The sequence below is a fragment of the Pyrus communis genome, chromosome 2 (genome assembly GCF_041283825.1).
Source record: "Pyrus communis isolate YQ-2024b chromosome 2, ASM4128382v1, whole genome shotgun sequence".
NCBI lineage: Eukaryota > Viridiplantae > Streptophyta > Magnoliopsida > Rosales > Rosaceae > Pyrus > Pyrus communis.
The window spans coordinates 27,983,481-28,001,702 of NC_142566.1; the positions used below are offsets into that span (position 1 = coordinate 27,983,481).

The 18,222-nt window shown below is 39.2% G+C and overlaps 2 protein-coding genes and 1 pseudogene across 4 annotated transcripts; all 3 read right to left on the reverse strand.

Annotated features, from left to right (window-relative positions):
• Positions 1-2,083: 2,083 nt before the first annotated feature.
• Positions 2,084-3,472, reverse strand: LOC137746888 (putative F-box/kelch-repeat protein At1g15680). Its single transcript, XM_068486904.2, has one exon. It carries the CDS (start codon positions 3,470-3,472, stop codon positions 2,084-2,086), a length of 1,389 nt encoding a protein of 462 aa, XP_068343005.2.
• A 4,140-nt stretch (positions 3,473-7,612) lies between these two features.
• Positions 7,613-10,577, reverse strand: DIN10 (Raffinose synthase family protein). 2 transcript variants are annotated; one of them, XM_068487642.2, is made up of 4 exons: positions 10,341-10,577; positions 10,159-10,198; positions 8,559-10,075; positions 7,613-8,473 (listed from the first exon to the last, which is right to left on the reverse strand). In XM_068487642.2, exons 3-4 carry the CDS (start codon positions 10,058-10,060, stop codon positions 7,732-7,734), a joined length of 2,244 nt encoding a protein of 747 aa, XP_068343743.2. In that variant the 5' UTR covers positions 10,061-10,075; positions 10,159-10,198; positions 10,341-10,577; the 3' UTR covers positions 7,613-7,731. The 2 variants fall into 2 exon arrangements, with proteins under 2 accessions (XP_068343743.2, XP_088546193.1); XM_088690067.1 differs by having other exon boundaries at positions 10,159-10,212; positions 10,339-10,547.
• Positions 10,578-14,710: 4,133 nt separating this feature from the next.
• Positions 14,711-16,685, reverse strand: LOC148698869 (uncharacterized; annotated as a pseudogene). The gene is made up of 2 exons (XR_015960198.1): positions 15,441-16,685; positions 14,711-15,267 (listed from the first exon to the last, which is right to left on the reverse strand). The product of XR_015960198.1 is annotated as an uncharacterized LOC148698869 (transcript).
• Positions 16,686-18,222: the final 1,537 nt, after the last annotated feature.

Here is an 18,222-nt window from a genome sequence, read left to right on the forward strand (position 1 = left end):
ATCGTTTTATCATATGTGTATATAGTAGTTATCGATTTCTTTCGCTCCATTTTCTCGGCAGCCAAACAGACCAGTGATTACTAAATTTCCAAGAAATCAGGTAGTTCAATCACAGTTCATTTTCTATCGAATCTCACAAACAAAGCATCACATGCATGTGCGTACCAACTGTATATCACCTAAATCAAGAACAATTTCACAGAGGATTACCAAAAAATGAAAGAACGATTTCACAGAGGATTGCCAAAACAAAAAACAAAAAAAAAAAAAAAACGATTTCAGAGCAGTAATCAATTTTCTTTCGATTTGGAAAATCAACAGTTTATAAGGTTTCGGAGGTGAGATAAATTACCTGATTTGTTGCAGGCCCCTGAAGCTTCAACTCCACCTCCAAGGTCTGAAATGGTTTTAGAGAGAGAGAGAGAGAGAGCGGGAAACGGTTGAATTCATAACTGAATATCACACGTGCGAGACACTCGTGTCGGAAAATGGATTCAGAAGAAAGCAAGGGAGGGGAAGGGATTCCCTGGGGCACTGACCATTTCAAGGACTTGTGCTCGTTTCTGTCTATTGGGAGATTGATGAGTTTGGGCTACCTGGAGCAATGTGGTTGGTTTAGCTCTGAGTACTTTTGTAGTTAATAAGCTCAGGTCCCACGGTGACGTCGAGGGTCTCACATCCAACTTTGGGCTACGTGGTGCAACTAATCTTACCAAAATCTTTGTCTACATAGTTAGATTGTTCTCCTTTGGCGAAATTACACATTTTTGGTTTAGTTCCAACTGTAGCGAAATTACATATTTAAAGTTACTATTACCAACTCGAATAGAGTTTTTATTTAAAATATTAGTAATCAATGCTAGCAGCTTGAAATTCATTTAGAGAAAGTTCGTTGGAGATACTCTTAAACTTGCAATAGTTATATCATACCATTTGGATATCAGACATTACTTTAAATGTGATTAATGCAATTTATATAAAAATATGTGCTCGATTCAGTGTGGTTTTAGTTGGTTTTCAAAGTATAAAAATCGGACTCAAATAAAAAGAAATCGGTTCGGTTTTTGAATTATTTGATTTTTTTTATTGGTCAAAATCAAGATTAAGTTCGGTTTTGGTTTGTTTGATCCCCACCCCTAATTTGTGTGTTGGAAAATACATTTACAAGATAGTTCATAAGCGGTTGGAACCGGTGTTGGTACTGAAAATTTTAATAACCAACCAAACTCAAAATAATATTGCTAGGGACGTAACTAGAGATCTACATAAATTTCGGGAAAGGGGGGAGTGTCTTCAAACAACAAAGTCACAAATTATAAAATTCAAAAATGTACTAAACAAAATACTTTTATACTAATCCATAAAGTTTTTCACACGACATTTTACAATAACCCTTGTTGTGTTTTCATATTTTAAAATCGTTGCATGATAACTTCATTACCGATACGATTAAAAATCCCTCTCTCTATAAAAGTAATGGAGTTTCCATTGACCAAAAAACTGAAGCAAGACTTGTTTGCATCATCCTGCTTTTATCTGTGCACAAACATGAACATCCTGAGATTGTTGTTTGGGTTTGAGGTCACAACGGTTTGTGTTTGTTTATCTGTATATCATCCCTGCATTGATTGCGGCCTAGCTAGCGTCACCAAGTTGGTCGTCCGGCGCCTTCATGGATGGAGGGCTAAGAAATCCGTTACACTCGGAGGTTTTTTATTTTTCCTTCTTTTGGATTCGGTGTGGAAACTCTTTTGAAATTGAAGGTTATGGCGGAGAATGTGGAACCAACCAAGAAAGGCCATAAGAAAAGAAAAAAACAAATTCAAAACATCCAGGTCCAGCAGCAAACATGGAATTGCTCAAGCAGTCCTCAAGGTAAATACTGAGATTTTCTGCTTTTATTGGTAAACTGCTGTTATTACTTAAACTTCAAATCACACATGTGGTCACAGACAGATAGGAGACCACGGAGCAAGAACGAAACAAGAAAAAAAAATACAACACTGAAAGAAACTAGTTGCCATTGCTGAACAACATATATCAGTTTTACTAAATCAATCGGTACTTTTGTTCTTCCTATGTCCTAGCTTGCGGCTAATTCCTCTCCGCCGGCTAGCTGATTTGCACGCTGCTGTGGTAGTCTAGGAACGGGTGTCGGCCACCACGGCATCACATACGGGAAGAAGTATATACTCGTAACAATTGCACTTTTTTCAGCTATCGTTGACCACTCCCTTGTATGAATGTTGCACATTACAATATCTTGATTCACACGCAGATACCAAACATCCTTGTTATTCGGGTCCACACTTGCCATTGTAAGTGGATATGCATCATCGTGGTACATTTCGGGGTCCAAGGAACAAACCCTGTGTTCACTCAAACACAATTTCCCATCTCCTTGATTATCTTCTTCTTTCAACTCCCAAACATACAAAGCTCTCCTGACAATGTCCAACTCATACATATGCAGACGCCCTCCACACTGATCACCTAGGCACTGAATGGAATGTTCATCCATAGGCTCATCGAATACAATGAAACGACATTCACCATCAACACCGCGGTCTTTACTAGTGACAGTGATGTTATCGTCGTTGAACAGATCCAACCCGAGAACCCGAAGACGGCCCTTAACGTAATTCGACCAATACAACCTTCTGTTGCAAGCAAAGCCGAAGCGATCAAACATAACATGATGGAGTTTTCGCGGGCATGATATTAATGACTCTCGCCATTCTCCCGTCTCAAAAGAGAATACCTCTATTACAAACTTATCGGAGGTAAGTTCCTCAACACTAGGAGGAAGAATTCTAACAACCTTGCACCTGTACTGAGCATTAAGCTGCACGACATGTCGTCCTTCAGTATCGCCTTCCTCACAGTTATAGTAGGGCATGTCGCAGACGAATCCCACGTGTGCGATCATGTCGCATCGGGTAGGGGCTGGAGGAAGCGCAACCCAGCTCAAGGTGTGTGGATTGCATATGTAGTACGAACGAGCGAAATATTTGTCGTCGGAGCACAAAACCAAATCATTATACGTCCCTGCCACGAATGGACCTTCTTTCAATCCGTGGAAACTCTTGAGTCTTTCAAACATCGGAGTTAGCACCTTTGACGATGACGATGATGACGACGGTGTCAGTCTCGAAAGTAAATCTTCTCCTTCCACGCTTATCAGAGTGCGTATGATCGGCGTTTGCTTATCAATTTGGAGACAGAGAAAGCGGCCGGTGAAATAAGATTCCGAGATGAGAGTGTGCCAACGCTTGGACACGCACTTGCATTGAAAAACGAATCTACTGCTTGGAAGCCGAGAAATTATTTCCGCCAACAAAGCATCGGGGAGATCAGCAATATGAGTAGCACTCATCACTTTTGATGATGTTGATGTTTTTGATAGTTTTGAGCGGACATATTCAGAGACCGGGGCTCCAACGGACGACTGGGATCTACGTCTTCTTTCCATGGCGGCACAAATATAATTAAATCCACTACGACCTTCCTCCTGTCTCTACGTTATGTTATATAGTGTTTCAAAGATGTATTTTACATGGAGAGGGAGAGTTCGGCTAAACCACATAATGAGTGACCTAAATTAGTTGTACTTCATCTTTCTTACTCTCCAAAGGAAATTGTGGTCATCTACCATTCGATGCTAATACGACGGTAAAGGTTGATTTATTGTATGTATTTTTCTCCACCGTTGAATTAAATCCAACAGTGAGTAACTACGGGACTCTTTGATGCATATACAACGCCTTTTGAGATAAATCAAAAGCTCTTTTAACCAAGTTTGGCAAAAAAAGTTGAACTTACAATTGCTTTCAAGCGATTACAATAATTATGTCACACCATTTGGATATCAAACATTACTTTAAATGTGATTAATGCAATTTATTTAAAAATATATGATAAATTCAGTGTGGTTTTAGTCGATTTTAAAAGTATGAAAATCAGACTCAATTAAAAAGAAATCGGTTCAATTTTTGAATTATTTGACTTTTTTCATTAGTCAAAGCCAAACTAAACCAAAATTAGCCAAACTAAACCAAAATTAATTGATTAATTTTCGTTTTGATAAGTTCGATGCCCACCCCTAATTTGTGTGTTGGAAAAAACATTTACAAGATAGTTCATATGAGGTTAGAACCAGTGTTGGGATTGAAAATTTTGACTAGTACAAGATATTTTGATATTGTAATTTTCAAGTCCCGATCATCCCTAAACCAAATGGTTTCGGTTTGGTACAATACCATTTTGGTGTATTCATACCATACCCTCTTCGAAGTGAGAATGATTTATATGGAATGAGTTTACTGCAACGTGATGTCTTTTGTCCAATAAGGCATTGCTATATGCAATTTTTTTTTGCACATGACAGTAGGGGTGGGCATTCTCATGGGTCACCCGACCAACCCAACCGACCCATCTGTAATTCTCTGGGTTGGGTTTTGTCTTTAAAGTTTTGATTTTCGGGTCATAACCCGCCCACCCGTGTGAAACAAGCGTGGAATTTGGTTTATTAATTCTCAGACCCATCGGTACCCGACCCATCCGCAAGTACTTAGCACCTCAGTTTACAACCTGGCTTCTTCATCCTATAATCACATGCAATCTCACATTAGAAGTGTGCACAGTGCTTCCATGATTTTTGTTGCTCAGTTCATTGATTATCAAATCAAATCCATCTCTTTCTCCCTATTACCGCCAGCAAAAGGGCCAAATTTAGATTAATCTTACATGTTGCCATATTTAATATAATCTCTCAAACTCTCTCTTAATTCCTCTCTATGTTGCCGCCGTCCATGTCCGATGTCATTACCCACAAACCATGAAACTACCAGACAGATTGCACAACCCAATAAACCGTCCAACCCACCCACATATTGACAAGTTGGCAGGCTCGGTCTCTTTCGTCTGTCGGCCGAAAACGGTTTGAAGAAACTAGAACCTGAACACTTCGGATCGGTCAACGGCTAAAGGCCCAACCCGCACCGCTCCGACCGATGCCCAGCTCTACATGACAATAAACTCGTTTCAATTCTTAAGCCCTACTACAACTAAACGACGAAGTTGGCACATAAACATGGGATCAAGGGAACATATTACCAATTTAACTTTAATTTTTCACCTTGGCACGCTCTGTTTCTGACTCAAGCATATTCACAAGAATCCCGTAGAAGTTGCTTTCTCGTCAGAACTGTGCAGCTATAGGAGAATGGCTATTTGAAGGCTTTTCCGATTTTTCCTAGTGGCGTGCGATATATGCTTGGAAAGATAAGACATAAAACTAAGTTTCTCATATATTTTTACATAATTTTCCAGAAGATAAATTGACCCCAAAACTGGCGTGCAAATCAGATGACATCTTTCATGGTTTGTTTTATTAATTATTTAGGAGTTTGTTTTATGGAAAAATTAGGATCCAGTCTTTAGTCACCAATTTCATAGACTGAAACCTTATTTATTTTTAGTTTTTTTATAAAAGTATTTTGACTTTGTACACCTCAACATTATACTAATAACACACTTCCATGTCATTTTTTTATATTTTGTTTTTACAACAAATTTTAATTTATAATTTCTCCCAAATTGATTATCACATTCAAAAGGTTGAATGACATTTGTAGCTGAAAATCTCAAAATTCCCTCACTCAAATTTATGTTTATATTCAAATTCAACATTATTACATCAAATATGTATCTCCAAAATTAAATTTTGCCAAAAAAAATTTCAAACTTATTTTTCCTTCATGACCATTATATTGCAAAACCATAACAAATGACCATTATATTGCAAAACCATAACTAATGGCCATTATATTGCTATGAACGCAATTTTAATTTCATTGGGCACGTATGATTTTAATGTTGAAATTGTATATAGGTACATTCTTGTGGATTACTATAATTGTACATGGGTACATTCTTATGGGAACATTTATCTTTTATCATGACATTTTACCTTATTAATTTACAACTACTATTTTCATTCAATTAAAAAAAAACAATTCTTTTCATAACTTATTTTCCACAATTTAATCACCAATTTTTCATTGGTTTAAGGTTTCCTAAGGGTGGATTTTGTTGTTTAATTGTAACATCCCACATCGTCCAAGGGACTCCGAAGTTAAACGAGGCCTTTTGGGAGCTCATTGATTTCGGGTTCCGTAGGAACTCCGAAGTTAAACGAATTCGCGCGAGAGCAATCCCAGGATGGGTGACCCACTGGGAAGTTCTCGTCTGAATTCCCAGAAACAAAACCGTGAGGGCATGGTCGAGGCTCAAAGCGGACAATATCGTGCTACGGTGGAGTCGAATTCGGAATGTGGTGGGGCCCTACGTCGGGATGTGACATTAATCCCATAAAGGTTAAAGTTCAAATCTTATGGGATTTTATATCCCGTAAAATGTGGTAATTTATTTATTTAATTGCTTTAAATGTTCCGATAAAAAAATTCTTTAAAGTATGTCTATATTACAATATTTAAAATCCCGTAAAATGTGATCAGTCTTTACAATATTTAAATATCTATGGCCAACTTCCCGTCATGCGTGATGGACGGGAAGTTGGCCGCCGGGAAGATATATGATGGTAGGTGTTTGTAGCATTTAACCTAGTTTATTTCTACCAGTTGGAGTTTATCTTTTGTACCATTTAAGAGGTTGAATGCTTGGACATGAATTTTTAGCCTTAATTTATGGTAGTCTAAATTTTTTTATGATTTACATGAAGTTTGTTGGGATATGGATGGAGCATTATATGCTTTGTTTTCGAGTTACTTTTGCTCGGAAAATATTTGGTTCTTTACATGCAAGGCGGTTATTCTTCCTCACACACAAATTAAATTTTGACGTATGCGCAATAAAATAAATAAATAAATAAATAATGTCATTTAAAGGATTTAACGGGATTTTGGTACATATCTATCCGTCATTGGCAGTTAAGGAATAACCTTCTTTACTTTGAAAACCTAATGGCTTGTTTGCTACCTTTAAAATGATTGAAACTGCTTTTAGAAAAAAAATGTTTTTGGGTTCTAAAATCATTTGAAGTGCTTCTTATAAAAAAACACATAATTGAAGATTTGTTCCATTTTAACAAAAAAGGCTTTCAATCATTTAATAACACTTTCAAACGAGCCCTAAGCTATGTGAATTTTTTTTTTTTTTGGTCGTTCACCAATTTATAGTGTTCAGCCTCCCCACTCCATTATTTGTCGGAGAACAAGTTTGATTTAGGTAAATATTATCGCTCCATTTTATTCATCTACTATTTTCTTGCTTTCTACACCTTTGATCGAACAAATCAAATCAGAATCAAAACACTGACACGAAGAGGAGTGCAAAACGGAAAAGGAGTATGCGAACATCGTTTTTGCTCATGTCGGTGTTCAATTGGGAGTTTAAGCTCATAATTTTTTCACAAATGGAATAATATTGACGCATTTATTCATTAGTGTTACAAGACTGGTTCATATGATCACATAATATGTAATAAATTTATTTAAATATCCTTTATCTCCCCAACAATGTGAAGAAAATAAAAAACACGTATGCTACGCTAAGTATCATAATACAATTGATTGTAATTCTTTTTTCAAAATTTCAACCAATCATATTATTCCACTTTGTATAACAAACCGTGTTTCAGCACCCTAAAAATTCTCTCCAACAATTGAACAACTCAATCAACTCCACACATAACATTTTTCATCTAACGGTCTAATTTCTTTCTAATAATTCGATCTCAACGACATGAACTTGCTGACCCTCCTCAGGCAAATGATCCAATCTCAAAATCACCAACCCAGACGACGAGTCGTACTCAAAATCCACCGCATTAGGCCCGACCCGACATTTCTTGGGCTTGGCAGAAGAGTACGCGCCAAATTTGCCGCAGCCCTTAACCTCCAATCGGACTATGGCGTTCTGTTCATATCGCAACCCTACAATTGCTCCGCCTGCATTGTACATCTCCACCAGTCCAATTGGCGCGAAGCTCAATCTGCTGCCCAAAACCCTGATCGGAGTCACCGTGAAAACTTCGTGCTCCAGCACTTTGAGCGAAATCGGCATCGACGCATTGTAAGGCAGAGTCACCAGCTCTCCCGTCCGGTGACTGTACACGGCGCAGTCGCCTTTCCAGTCGTTGTCCACGGCAGCCTCCGCGATCAGGTGGACGTCGCGGCCGCGAATCAGACCCGTGATGGCCTCGGATTTGGTTTCGTGGAACGTGTTCTTCCGTTCCGCGGTGCTCCACGCCGCGCCTTGGCAGTTGTAGACGCCGAGGACTCCGGTGTACTTGTTCATGTTCCATATCTTCAGCAAGCTCACGCCGTCGCGAGCCGGGTCAGAGAACAGGCAGTCTTTCGTCGGGCGTCCGGGCCATCGGGCCCGAAGCACCGACCCGTCCGGTAACACCAGCTTCCTCAGCAGCTCGAAATTGTGTTTCCCAGGCGCGTCACTGTAAAAACCAATTAATTAATTACTAATTACAAAACAAATTAACGTAAAAAATTCGAAATTAGAAGAAATAAATCACTAATTACCTGACATAGATGGGCCCACCACTGATGGCCCTGGCGGAAGCGTGGTACTCAGCCGCCGGATGCTGCGAGTGGAACATGTCCCAGTCCGGCTGCATAAACTCGCCGAGAAATACGCTGTTGTAAGCAACCGCCGCAATGTGGATCGTGTGCGACACCGGGTCGCGGGGGTAGAAATCGTCGGACGCCCTCACGACGGCGGTCTGTTTGGAGCAGTAGAGCGCGTCAGTATTGTGGCTCATGCACGCGATGCAGCCGTTGTCCGGGAAATTCCTCGCCACCGAGGCGTCCAGCGCCTGGTGGTACTTCTGGGTCAACTCGACCCGACCGCCTAACCCGGCTCCGAGAGTTTCCAGTATGCACTGCACGTCCACCTTAACGCCGTCAATACCCGCAGAGCTCAAGTAGCTGTGCAATTCGTTGTAGAATTTGTACACGCTCTTTGGATCCACCAGGCCCAACCCTCGCACCGCCATCGCGTCCGTCTTCCACGTCGGCTCGTTCGCCACAATACCGCTGGAAACGTTCGGGTACTTCATCAAGGATCCGAATTCCTCCATTTTTTTCATTCCGGGTCTGACCCCGCCCCAGTAGCCAGTAATCGCGTGCCACACGTACACATACTTCAACCCGTGCTTTTGCTTCGCGATGTTGACGATGTTCTTAATCCCCACTGTCGGATCGTCCTTCTTCTGAAACTTTGAATTTTCTTTGATCCCAGTCAGCCTTAGCGGCTCCTGCTCTTCGACGCCGTCGTCGCCGCCGACGGACTGCCACCCATCGTCGATGATAACGAACTTCGGAGGTGTTCCACCGGCGGCTAAAGACTCGAGCCCGGCCTCCACGTCCTCCTGAGTCACGTCCCGGTAAAACGCGTCCCAGGTGCACCACCCAAAATAGTCAACGATTCCGGGGAGTTTCTTCTCGTGACGTTGACGAAACGTCTGAAGGTGAACTTTGACGGACCTGATGGCTTCCGTTATCGTACCGAACGGGTCCGTCCCGGCGTGGACGTGCAGCGAGTGGGAAAACGACGATGCTTTGGTGTCGGCGTCGCCGCTCTCCAAACAGAGCTCGAGCACGTCGCGCGCGTTGCCCTGCAGGCAACCGCGGAACGAGCCTTCGATGAGAGGGAGGAACACGGTGTAGACGATCTGGTTCTCTTCGTCTCCGCCGTCCGATTCCAGGTGGGACCCGTGCTTGGTCTCGACCAATAGGAATTGAGTCTCAAGAGGAATGTCCCTTCCCTGATCCCCCATCTTCTGGGCCATCCACCACAGCTTGAACCGGAAGCACGCCATGAACCGGACTCCGGTAAGCGTCCCTAACGGAACCACGTGCCGGCTTTTCTCCTCCGAGAAATTCGCGCCGAGGAAGACCCCATCGACCGGACCGGAAGACGAACCGGACGTGGCCACTACATTGTCCGGCAATCCCGTCAGAATCGTCCGGTCCTTCACGATCAGCTTCCGTTCCGAGATCCGAACCGCCGGTTTGATCGTCATCTCTCTTTCTTCTCTCTACAATTTCACAGAAAACAGATTCAAAATCTCCACTTCGAATTAAATCCAACACTGCAAGCACTAATAAGCCAATTAATCACCTGAAAAGCCAAAATCGAAGACGCCCGATTCCGAGAAGATCTGGAAATTCCACAACCCGAACAGAAAAACAAAAAAGCAATCAGCTTCGTCAGTAAAGATCTTCAAGCTAATTATAAACCAAACACTAATTGTTTTCTCAGAAAACAAACAGATTGATGACAGAGAAAGAAGAGAATAGTACCAGAAGTAGTAGCAGGACTTGAAATTACAGAGCGCTTGAGAAAGTACAAGTTGTTTGGGTTCGGAAGATTGAATCTTGCAGTAGGAGAATGCTTGGGATAATTTGATTTGGGTAAATGAAAAATGGGGCTGGTATTTATAATACGAGATAGAGAACTGCTACACGAATTTGACACCATTGCTTGCGAGATTTGACCTCTCTCTCGCTCTGAGATTAATCTACTAGTTTATTGTTCTCAGCCCACAACTGCTCAAACAGCTTATCCATCCAACGGCGATGGAATGTCGTATTAGGTTGGACCGTTGAAATGGACGATGGTTTGGAATTCCACGTCGGATCCACGTCCGACCAACCCGAATACTCGGATTACAACGCGACAACAGTTGGCTCCTCATATCCAAATTCACCGGAGGGATTTTTTATAATATTTTTGCTAATTATCGCATTGATCAACAACGCGTTAATGTCACAAATTGTAATTACAATCACACAAAATAATCTTCCCAGAAATTGTGATATGCCACTTATTTTTTTATATAATTTACTACCGATCATGATATGAGTGAATAACGTATGGTTGTTTAGGTATGTGATATTCGGTCCCCTTGGTAGTGATACATATACATGGTTGAAATTGACTACACCCACTATAGTTAATATCAACGCAAAACTCACTTGCCTTTTCATTTATCGTATATTAATAAACGGCAAAAGATTCGAAATAAAAATGATACTCATAACCTATTTTTGATACGAAAATATATGAAGCAATCAATAATATTATTCACTACATAATACCTATGAATTACCATATCACCGATTGGCATTGGATTACCACCCAATAATGTTTTACTTTTTTTTATACAAATGTGTGGTTTGGGTTCGTTCAAATTGATTACGAATCCATGAAATATTATTGGGAGGGGTCAGTAAGAATAGCACGCGCAACACAAATTGTTTTGGACGAAATAGCATGCAAATTGAGATTTCATCAAACTTTGATAGGCTTGAGATCATTTACAGTCATATTTCATATCTATCTATAAGTGTCAAAAGCTTCTAAACGAGCATGTCAACTGATCAATAGCTTTTAAATTAGCAAGCTGAATAAACCTATCGACAGATGTCCAAAACAATGCATACAAAATAATGAGACTAGCAGCTACTTTATCTAGTTAGTGCTCATAGAGACAATTCATCAATGTGCAAGGCAGCTTTCTTGGAAGATTTCTGAGCTTGGTGGACCAGAGCCCAATACCCAATCCTTTTTTTATTAGTTTATCAACTGTGCTGATCTGTGTCCACGTACTCACTACATTTACGCGACGAAGATAAAAAACCGCGTTACTTTCGTTACAATCATCACACGTGGAGGCCTAGTATTTACTCTCTAGGATAAAATTAAAATTGAACTTTTGTTTGTATTATTTTAAGTGACAATTATGATCATTGCGTTAAGAAATTTGATAATGGTCCATTATTATCAATCGTTGATCTTCCACGTTTGCATAAGGATAAGACCTACTGTTCCACTAGCTAGGTCAGACAATTTGTTACACAATTTGTTAACTTGATACGAAATAACATAAAAATAACGAATTTCGGATCAATCTATTAGCGAGTCGGATTGTTATTGGATAACTAATTATCAATCCATTAACGAGTCGATTCATTGTTAGGTCACCTATTAAGAACCAAATACTATATCTTTTGTCAGACCTAGACATCAAGCATGATAATTTCTTACATAATTCGTTAATTCAACACGAAACGACATGACCTATTAACCAATCAGATCGTTATTAGATCACCTTTTAAGAATCCTTTAAGATAACGAATTTAACATAACATAATCCGTTAAGATAACAAATAAGACACGAAACGACATAAACATACTATGATTGTGTGAGTGGAAGAAAAACTTATCTAGAATGAGAACAACGCATTTTGATTTTCTAAACGCATTACACACAATCTCATACATTTTTAGTTTTCTACTTGATAATCTATTATTGATTCGTGTCGTAATATAATAACGTTCACGTTACGTAAAAGTTATTATCATAAGCTTTCTTCGGTTGATTTGGAAACCAATAATTTGGATGAGAAGTTGGCACGTGGAATGGTTGTGATGGACTCCAAGTTGTGTGTTGGTGAATTCTTGGAAGGAAAACAATAATTTGGGATATTATCTGCACATGTATAATAGTATAAATTGAAAATTTAATATTTATACGTAACCAAATTATATATTGATAGAGAAAAGAAAATGATTGAGTCTGACGTGGATCCTTTGAGTCGAGCTTTGAAAATAAGATGTGAAGTTGGCAGCGTCAGTTTGATGTGGTTGGCACTTTGCTTTATCTTCTAATATTTCTCCAGAATTATTAAGTAGTTCGAAAAATAAACGATAAAGATTGATTTTAAAAAATTTAGCGTTAAAGATTGTTTAAAAAGTTGGAATACTTAGCAGGAACTACACCCAAATATTCAGTAAAAACTTATTTCCATATAAATATTTAATAGCTTTCAAGTTTGGCATGACAAAAAAGTCATATTTGTTGTTTTCATGTCATATCCGTTATTTTAACAGATTCTTAACACGTGACCCACTAACGCTCCGATTTGTTAATTGGTCAAGTCATTTCGTGTTGGAATAACGGGTTATGCAAAAAATTGTAATGTATAATGTCTAAATATGAAAAAACGATATCTTATCGAATTTTTAATGGATGACTTGATAAAGACCCGAATCGTTAACGCGTTGATCTAAAAATCTGTTATTTTCATATCGTTTCGTGTCACATTAATGAATTCGTACAAGAGATTTACCACACCTATTTCAAGTTATACTTCTGTTGAAAATTTCAATTTTATCTACATTCTATCAAAATTGACAACATTTCCAATATGTTCATGAAGATTCCTCAAAATTCAAAACTCAAACCAGCAACAAAATTATCCAGGTGGATCACTCTCCATAATCCAACATCACCACATGATTATTCAATAAACGACGTTAATCAGATTGTCATTAATCAAACTTTCCACCTCTATCTTTGTTGCCTTCCCCAGCAATTTTGCACACGTGTATAATTTGGCTCATCCGTACTCCTCCTCCTCTTGGCTTATTGGCTCAAAAGTAGAAGAACCAAAACACGTTATTTAATTAAATTATAATTGTTCATTCGTGAAAAATGATGTGCAAAGAAAAATAATAGTTTCAGTGGGTAAAATCTCCAGTAATTTCGGTATCCTCGTGAGGTACACGTAACTGACCAATATTTGTCTTGTTCCAACACGATAAAATCTTATAGACAATGATTTCTTTTAAGCAAATTGTGAAACATGTTTGTCCCGTGCATCACATCTTCTGTGGTGACGAAAAATATGTTTAGGAATGTCTAGGTGCATGCATGACTAAAAGTCCAACAGAGTGGTATAGTAGTGGTGATAGTGATGATGGTGGTGGACGATTAGAAGTCCAGCGGCAGCCTAGATGAAATGGGAGCGGTCATTGGTGGATTCATATAGGGACCCGGGGGGTTTTGGGACCTTTTGGAAGCTTGAAGAAATACTTATGATCGATCTTCGGGACCCTTCAACAATTTGGGCAGGTGTAATGGAGAGGTTTTTTGCCTCCATGGATGTGCGGCAGCTTATAACAAAGAAAAAGAGGTTTTTAATTTTTGTTTTAAAAGACCTAGCTAAAACGACAACGTTTTAGCTAGGTCATTATAAAAAATTTAAAACTAAATATCTCTATTTTCTCTACAGAGCCCGAGAACTTTAGTCTTTTCCAGTATCCCAAAATTATATTTAAGAACCCCTAGCCCCAATCGTAACTTTAAACCCAAGTTATCCTATTCCCCACCACCATTTGCCGTTCTACCGCCTTTAGCTGTCTAATTTTATTTTTTCCAAATTCATATAAGTTTTTTAATCCTAAACTCTAGTCACAACTCCCAATTAATAATATATTTGTTACATTAACGAATTTTATCTTTGTAGAGTCACTAACTGCATTATGTTGTTAAGAAAAATTTGTTGGTTTTATTATCTTTGAGATTAATCCTAATTTATTCAATGAACCAAATTCAATAGAAAATAGTGATATAGAACCAAATTAGTCTAATATATGTTTTTTTTTTTTTGAACTTTTATGTTGAGACCTCCGATCTTGAAATCCTGAATCCGCCACTGGGAGCGGTGGTGGTGATGATGATGCAGCAACTAGCATGACTTCAATCTTTGGGTGTTTCATACACTCTTGTTAATTTGTGTTCATAAACTTATTCAATTCATACGATCTGATCTAAGACCCAAAAATTAATTAGGGGATCGATCAAATTCAATGAAAGAGTTAATACTACTTCAAGATCACATTGAAATTCATAAAGGGATCAATCGATCTTGTTTCCTAGTGTGAACAACCTAATTTATACCTTCTTCTCCTTGTGTGTACCTCAAAAACATGTCACGTGATGTAATTAAATACATGCGTTACAATTGATTAAAACTATTTTATCACAGTGACAATGTTCAGAGTACACCCAAAAAACCTCTCCGTTGGCAGGCTACGTTAGGTTACATTCATCAAAGATTTTCACTATATCTCAACAATGGATTCCACGATGTATCAAATTTGGGGAACATGTATGTATGCCACTTTGTTCAACCTCAGAGTTGCTAACTTGCTTGCAATTACATGAATTCAGAGAACTTGTCTAATGGCCGATTTCATCAATCTTCGTCCAAGATTTCAGAGATTTGCCATCGTAGTCGATTTCATACAATGCAAAGCGAGTTACGCGGAAGGTCGAGCTAGTAATGCTCTCATCCAGAATATCAACCATTTCCCGAGCTTTTTTCCTCTCTTCTTCTTCCGTCAACTTCGCGTGGGGGGGGCTCAAATATGGCATAGAACCTGCATCGATCAAATATTGCAGACAGACAGATTACATATGAACGAGTATTCCCGTAAACAACAAGAAGAAATTAAGAAGGAAGCTTTCGTGGAAAAAATAAATAAATAAATAAATAAATAAACAGCTCAAAAGTTAATGTAAACAGCAACTTACTGTTTACAGGGAAACGCACCAAACTCTGCCCGGATGCCCTTCATCACCTTCTTGATTCTATGGGAAACATCAGCCGGTTGAATGGCCCAAATGGAATATGTGCACCGCCTCCTGCAGCTTTCCCTCTTCCCGTCTACCACCACCATCTCATCTTCACCTTTGTCTGAGCAATTATTCTCTATGCTCTCAGGCTTGTGGTTGTGTCCCATGACCGAAACTATGCCATTCACGTAACCAACAAACTCACCTCGTGTTTCAGTGGGAGTACATGTAAGCTTTTTAATACAAAGATTAAAGCAAACTAACCATAAGAAACTGATTCATTCCACAGAATAAGCTTCAAATCAAGGTTACACCCCAGGGGGTAATCGTTGGAGCTCAGATGGTTCGGGTATACCATGAAATACCTAGCGACTTGTATCGAAATAAATGATCACTCTCCCGCCTTCTGGGTCATCAAAAGTGTCATAAACAGATATTTCCTTATCTTGCTCAATTCCCAGCCAAAAACACATTCCCTTGAAGCACATCAGGAACCTCTCAGGCCAAAACAAAGTAGTTTCAGCTTCTAAAGAAACGGTATCAAGCTCTTTCAAGAATCACAAGTGATGGTGTATACTACCGCTTTGTGTTAAGCAGTAAGTGTCATAATGTCATCCGACTCTTGAGTATAAGTAGTAAAGACCACAAATTTGTACTCATTATATTTGGGATCATAGCCAAATCCAGGATGAAAACCAGTATCAATATGTTCTGGCCAATTGTAATCCTCCCGCGGGTCCAAACCTAATCTGGGCCACATTGGAAGGCATGGCTCATCGGGAACACGAATGAATTCCTCATTTCCGGGATTGCATAAAACAAAGCTACCCTTACTATATAGTAAAACAATGCCATTGCAGTGGGCTATAATATGCAGTTGTTCCGGGACTCCGACCTTCTAAGTCAAAGAGTGAGGATAATGTCCTGGACACCAACAAGAGAGTAGCTATTGCTATCCTCGTCATTGATATTATCACCGTCTTTGCATAAGTAAAGCAACAAGAATACTTGTTCAGTTTCCTCCTCCTCATGCTACAGCTGCACTACTAATCTCTTGAAAAGGAGGTCGCGAGTGGTGAGGCTGTTGATGGTGAGTTGGAGAGTTTTTCAATGCGAAACTCGGATTGGTGTTGAGAGCATACCACCATTTAGAGACGCATTTGAATCGCATCAGAGTTTTGGGAGGCAGATTTGATAGGATTTCCGCCAACATATATTGCCCCAGTTTTCATTTTGCTGCTGCAACACTACTGGGATTGGTGATGCGATCTCAGAATATACCTAATCTCACATACTCCAAATTTAGACGAGTTACAAAATTTAAGATTTGCATCATAAATCCGTGCACAAAGGCGATATTTGAGATCCAAATTCGAACATCATGAAATAAATTTCAAAACAGACGTTGAAATCGAAACCGAAACTGAAATTTCATAGAATTGAGAGTTGATTCATACCCGGCTTTCGAACCCTGTCACCAGCAACAAAACCCTGAAACCCAAGAACACAAAAACAAAGATAAACAGCAAAAAGCACTTAAATTTAGCATAATTTCGCGTTCCTTATCTTCTTCGTGAAATGTCAGCGAGAGGAGTGGTATGGCGGCCACTTCAGAGCTCTGCCCCCGGTGAGTTTGCCAGCGCCGGGGTCGATTTTCCGACGAGTTTGCCAACATCATGAATTAAATATTACCGTCATCCGTTTGGTAATCACCCTGTCCATATGCAGGCCTGAATCCAGAAATTCCCTGAATCCAGAAGGCCATATGAAACAGGGCGATCACCAAAAGGAGGATGGTAATAGTAATATTTCTACGGCGGCTCCAGCCTCCAGACTCCGGTCAGGTCTGTGAATTGAAGGTTGATGAATTACAGGGGCTATCGTGCTCCGTATAGGCTCTGTTACAACTAAAACCCTAGACGACGCCCACGGAAGAAAGGCGTAAGGCGAGGCGGTACTCCTCTCTCTATTCTTTCCCACTTCTATTTACTTTCACCCGAAAGCCCAATGGACCACTTATCCCAGCCCACATTAATTCGGCCCTTAAATGCAAGTATTTGGTCTCCCGATGCTGTTGCTTGTACAGCATGATTCTTTCTTTCTAGCACATCTTTTTTTTATGTTGAGCGGTTGAAGCATTCGAAAATACGAAAAATGTTCCTTAATTTCCTTCACAATCTAAATTCAATATTTAGAGATGAATAATCGGAAGGTAACCAATTTTCGTTTTCAACAGTCCTCTTATTAAGAGTTTCTTATCTTTAAGTTCATATGGATATTACTTGGCATGCACGCTCTATATTTCTCACATTTTTTTTCCAATTTCATAATGGAGTGGTGTACTGTGTGCCTTCTTAGTTCGACAATTAGGATTTCATGCTATTATTATTTTTATATCATTTGGATTCGAACTAATTAATTAATAGAAAGAAAACAATTAACTCAACACATCTTCGGTATGTCAATATGAAGAAGCTTTGAATATAAAGTTGAATTTGTATAAAGTAATGAATTAAAGTTGAATTTGAATAAAAAACAAAATTTAAAAAATGAGGTAAAATTTTTAATTTGTTAACTTTTCCTAGTTTAGCTAATTCGTTGAAGTTTTTAGAGTTATTAAAAGTGCTTTCAAACACTATTCTCAAAGCATTATGATGATGTTGGTAGAAAAAAATGATAAGTGCTTTTAAAGGATAGAACTCTACTAAAAATTTTGACGTGCTCCTAGTAAAGTGCTTATATACAAAAATGGCTTTTAG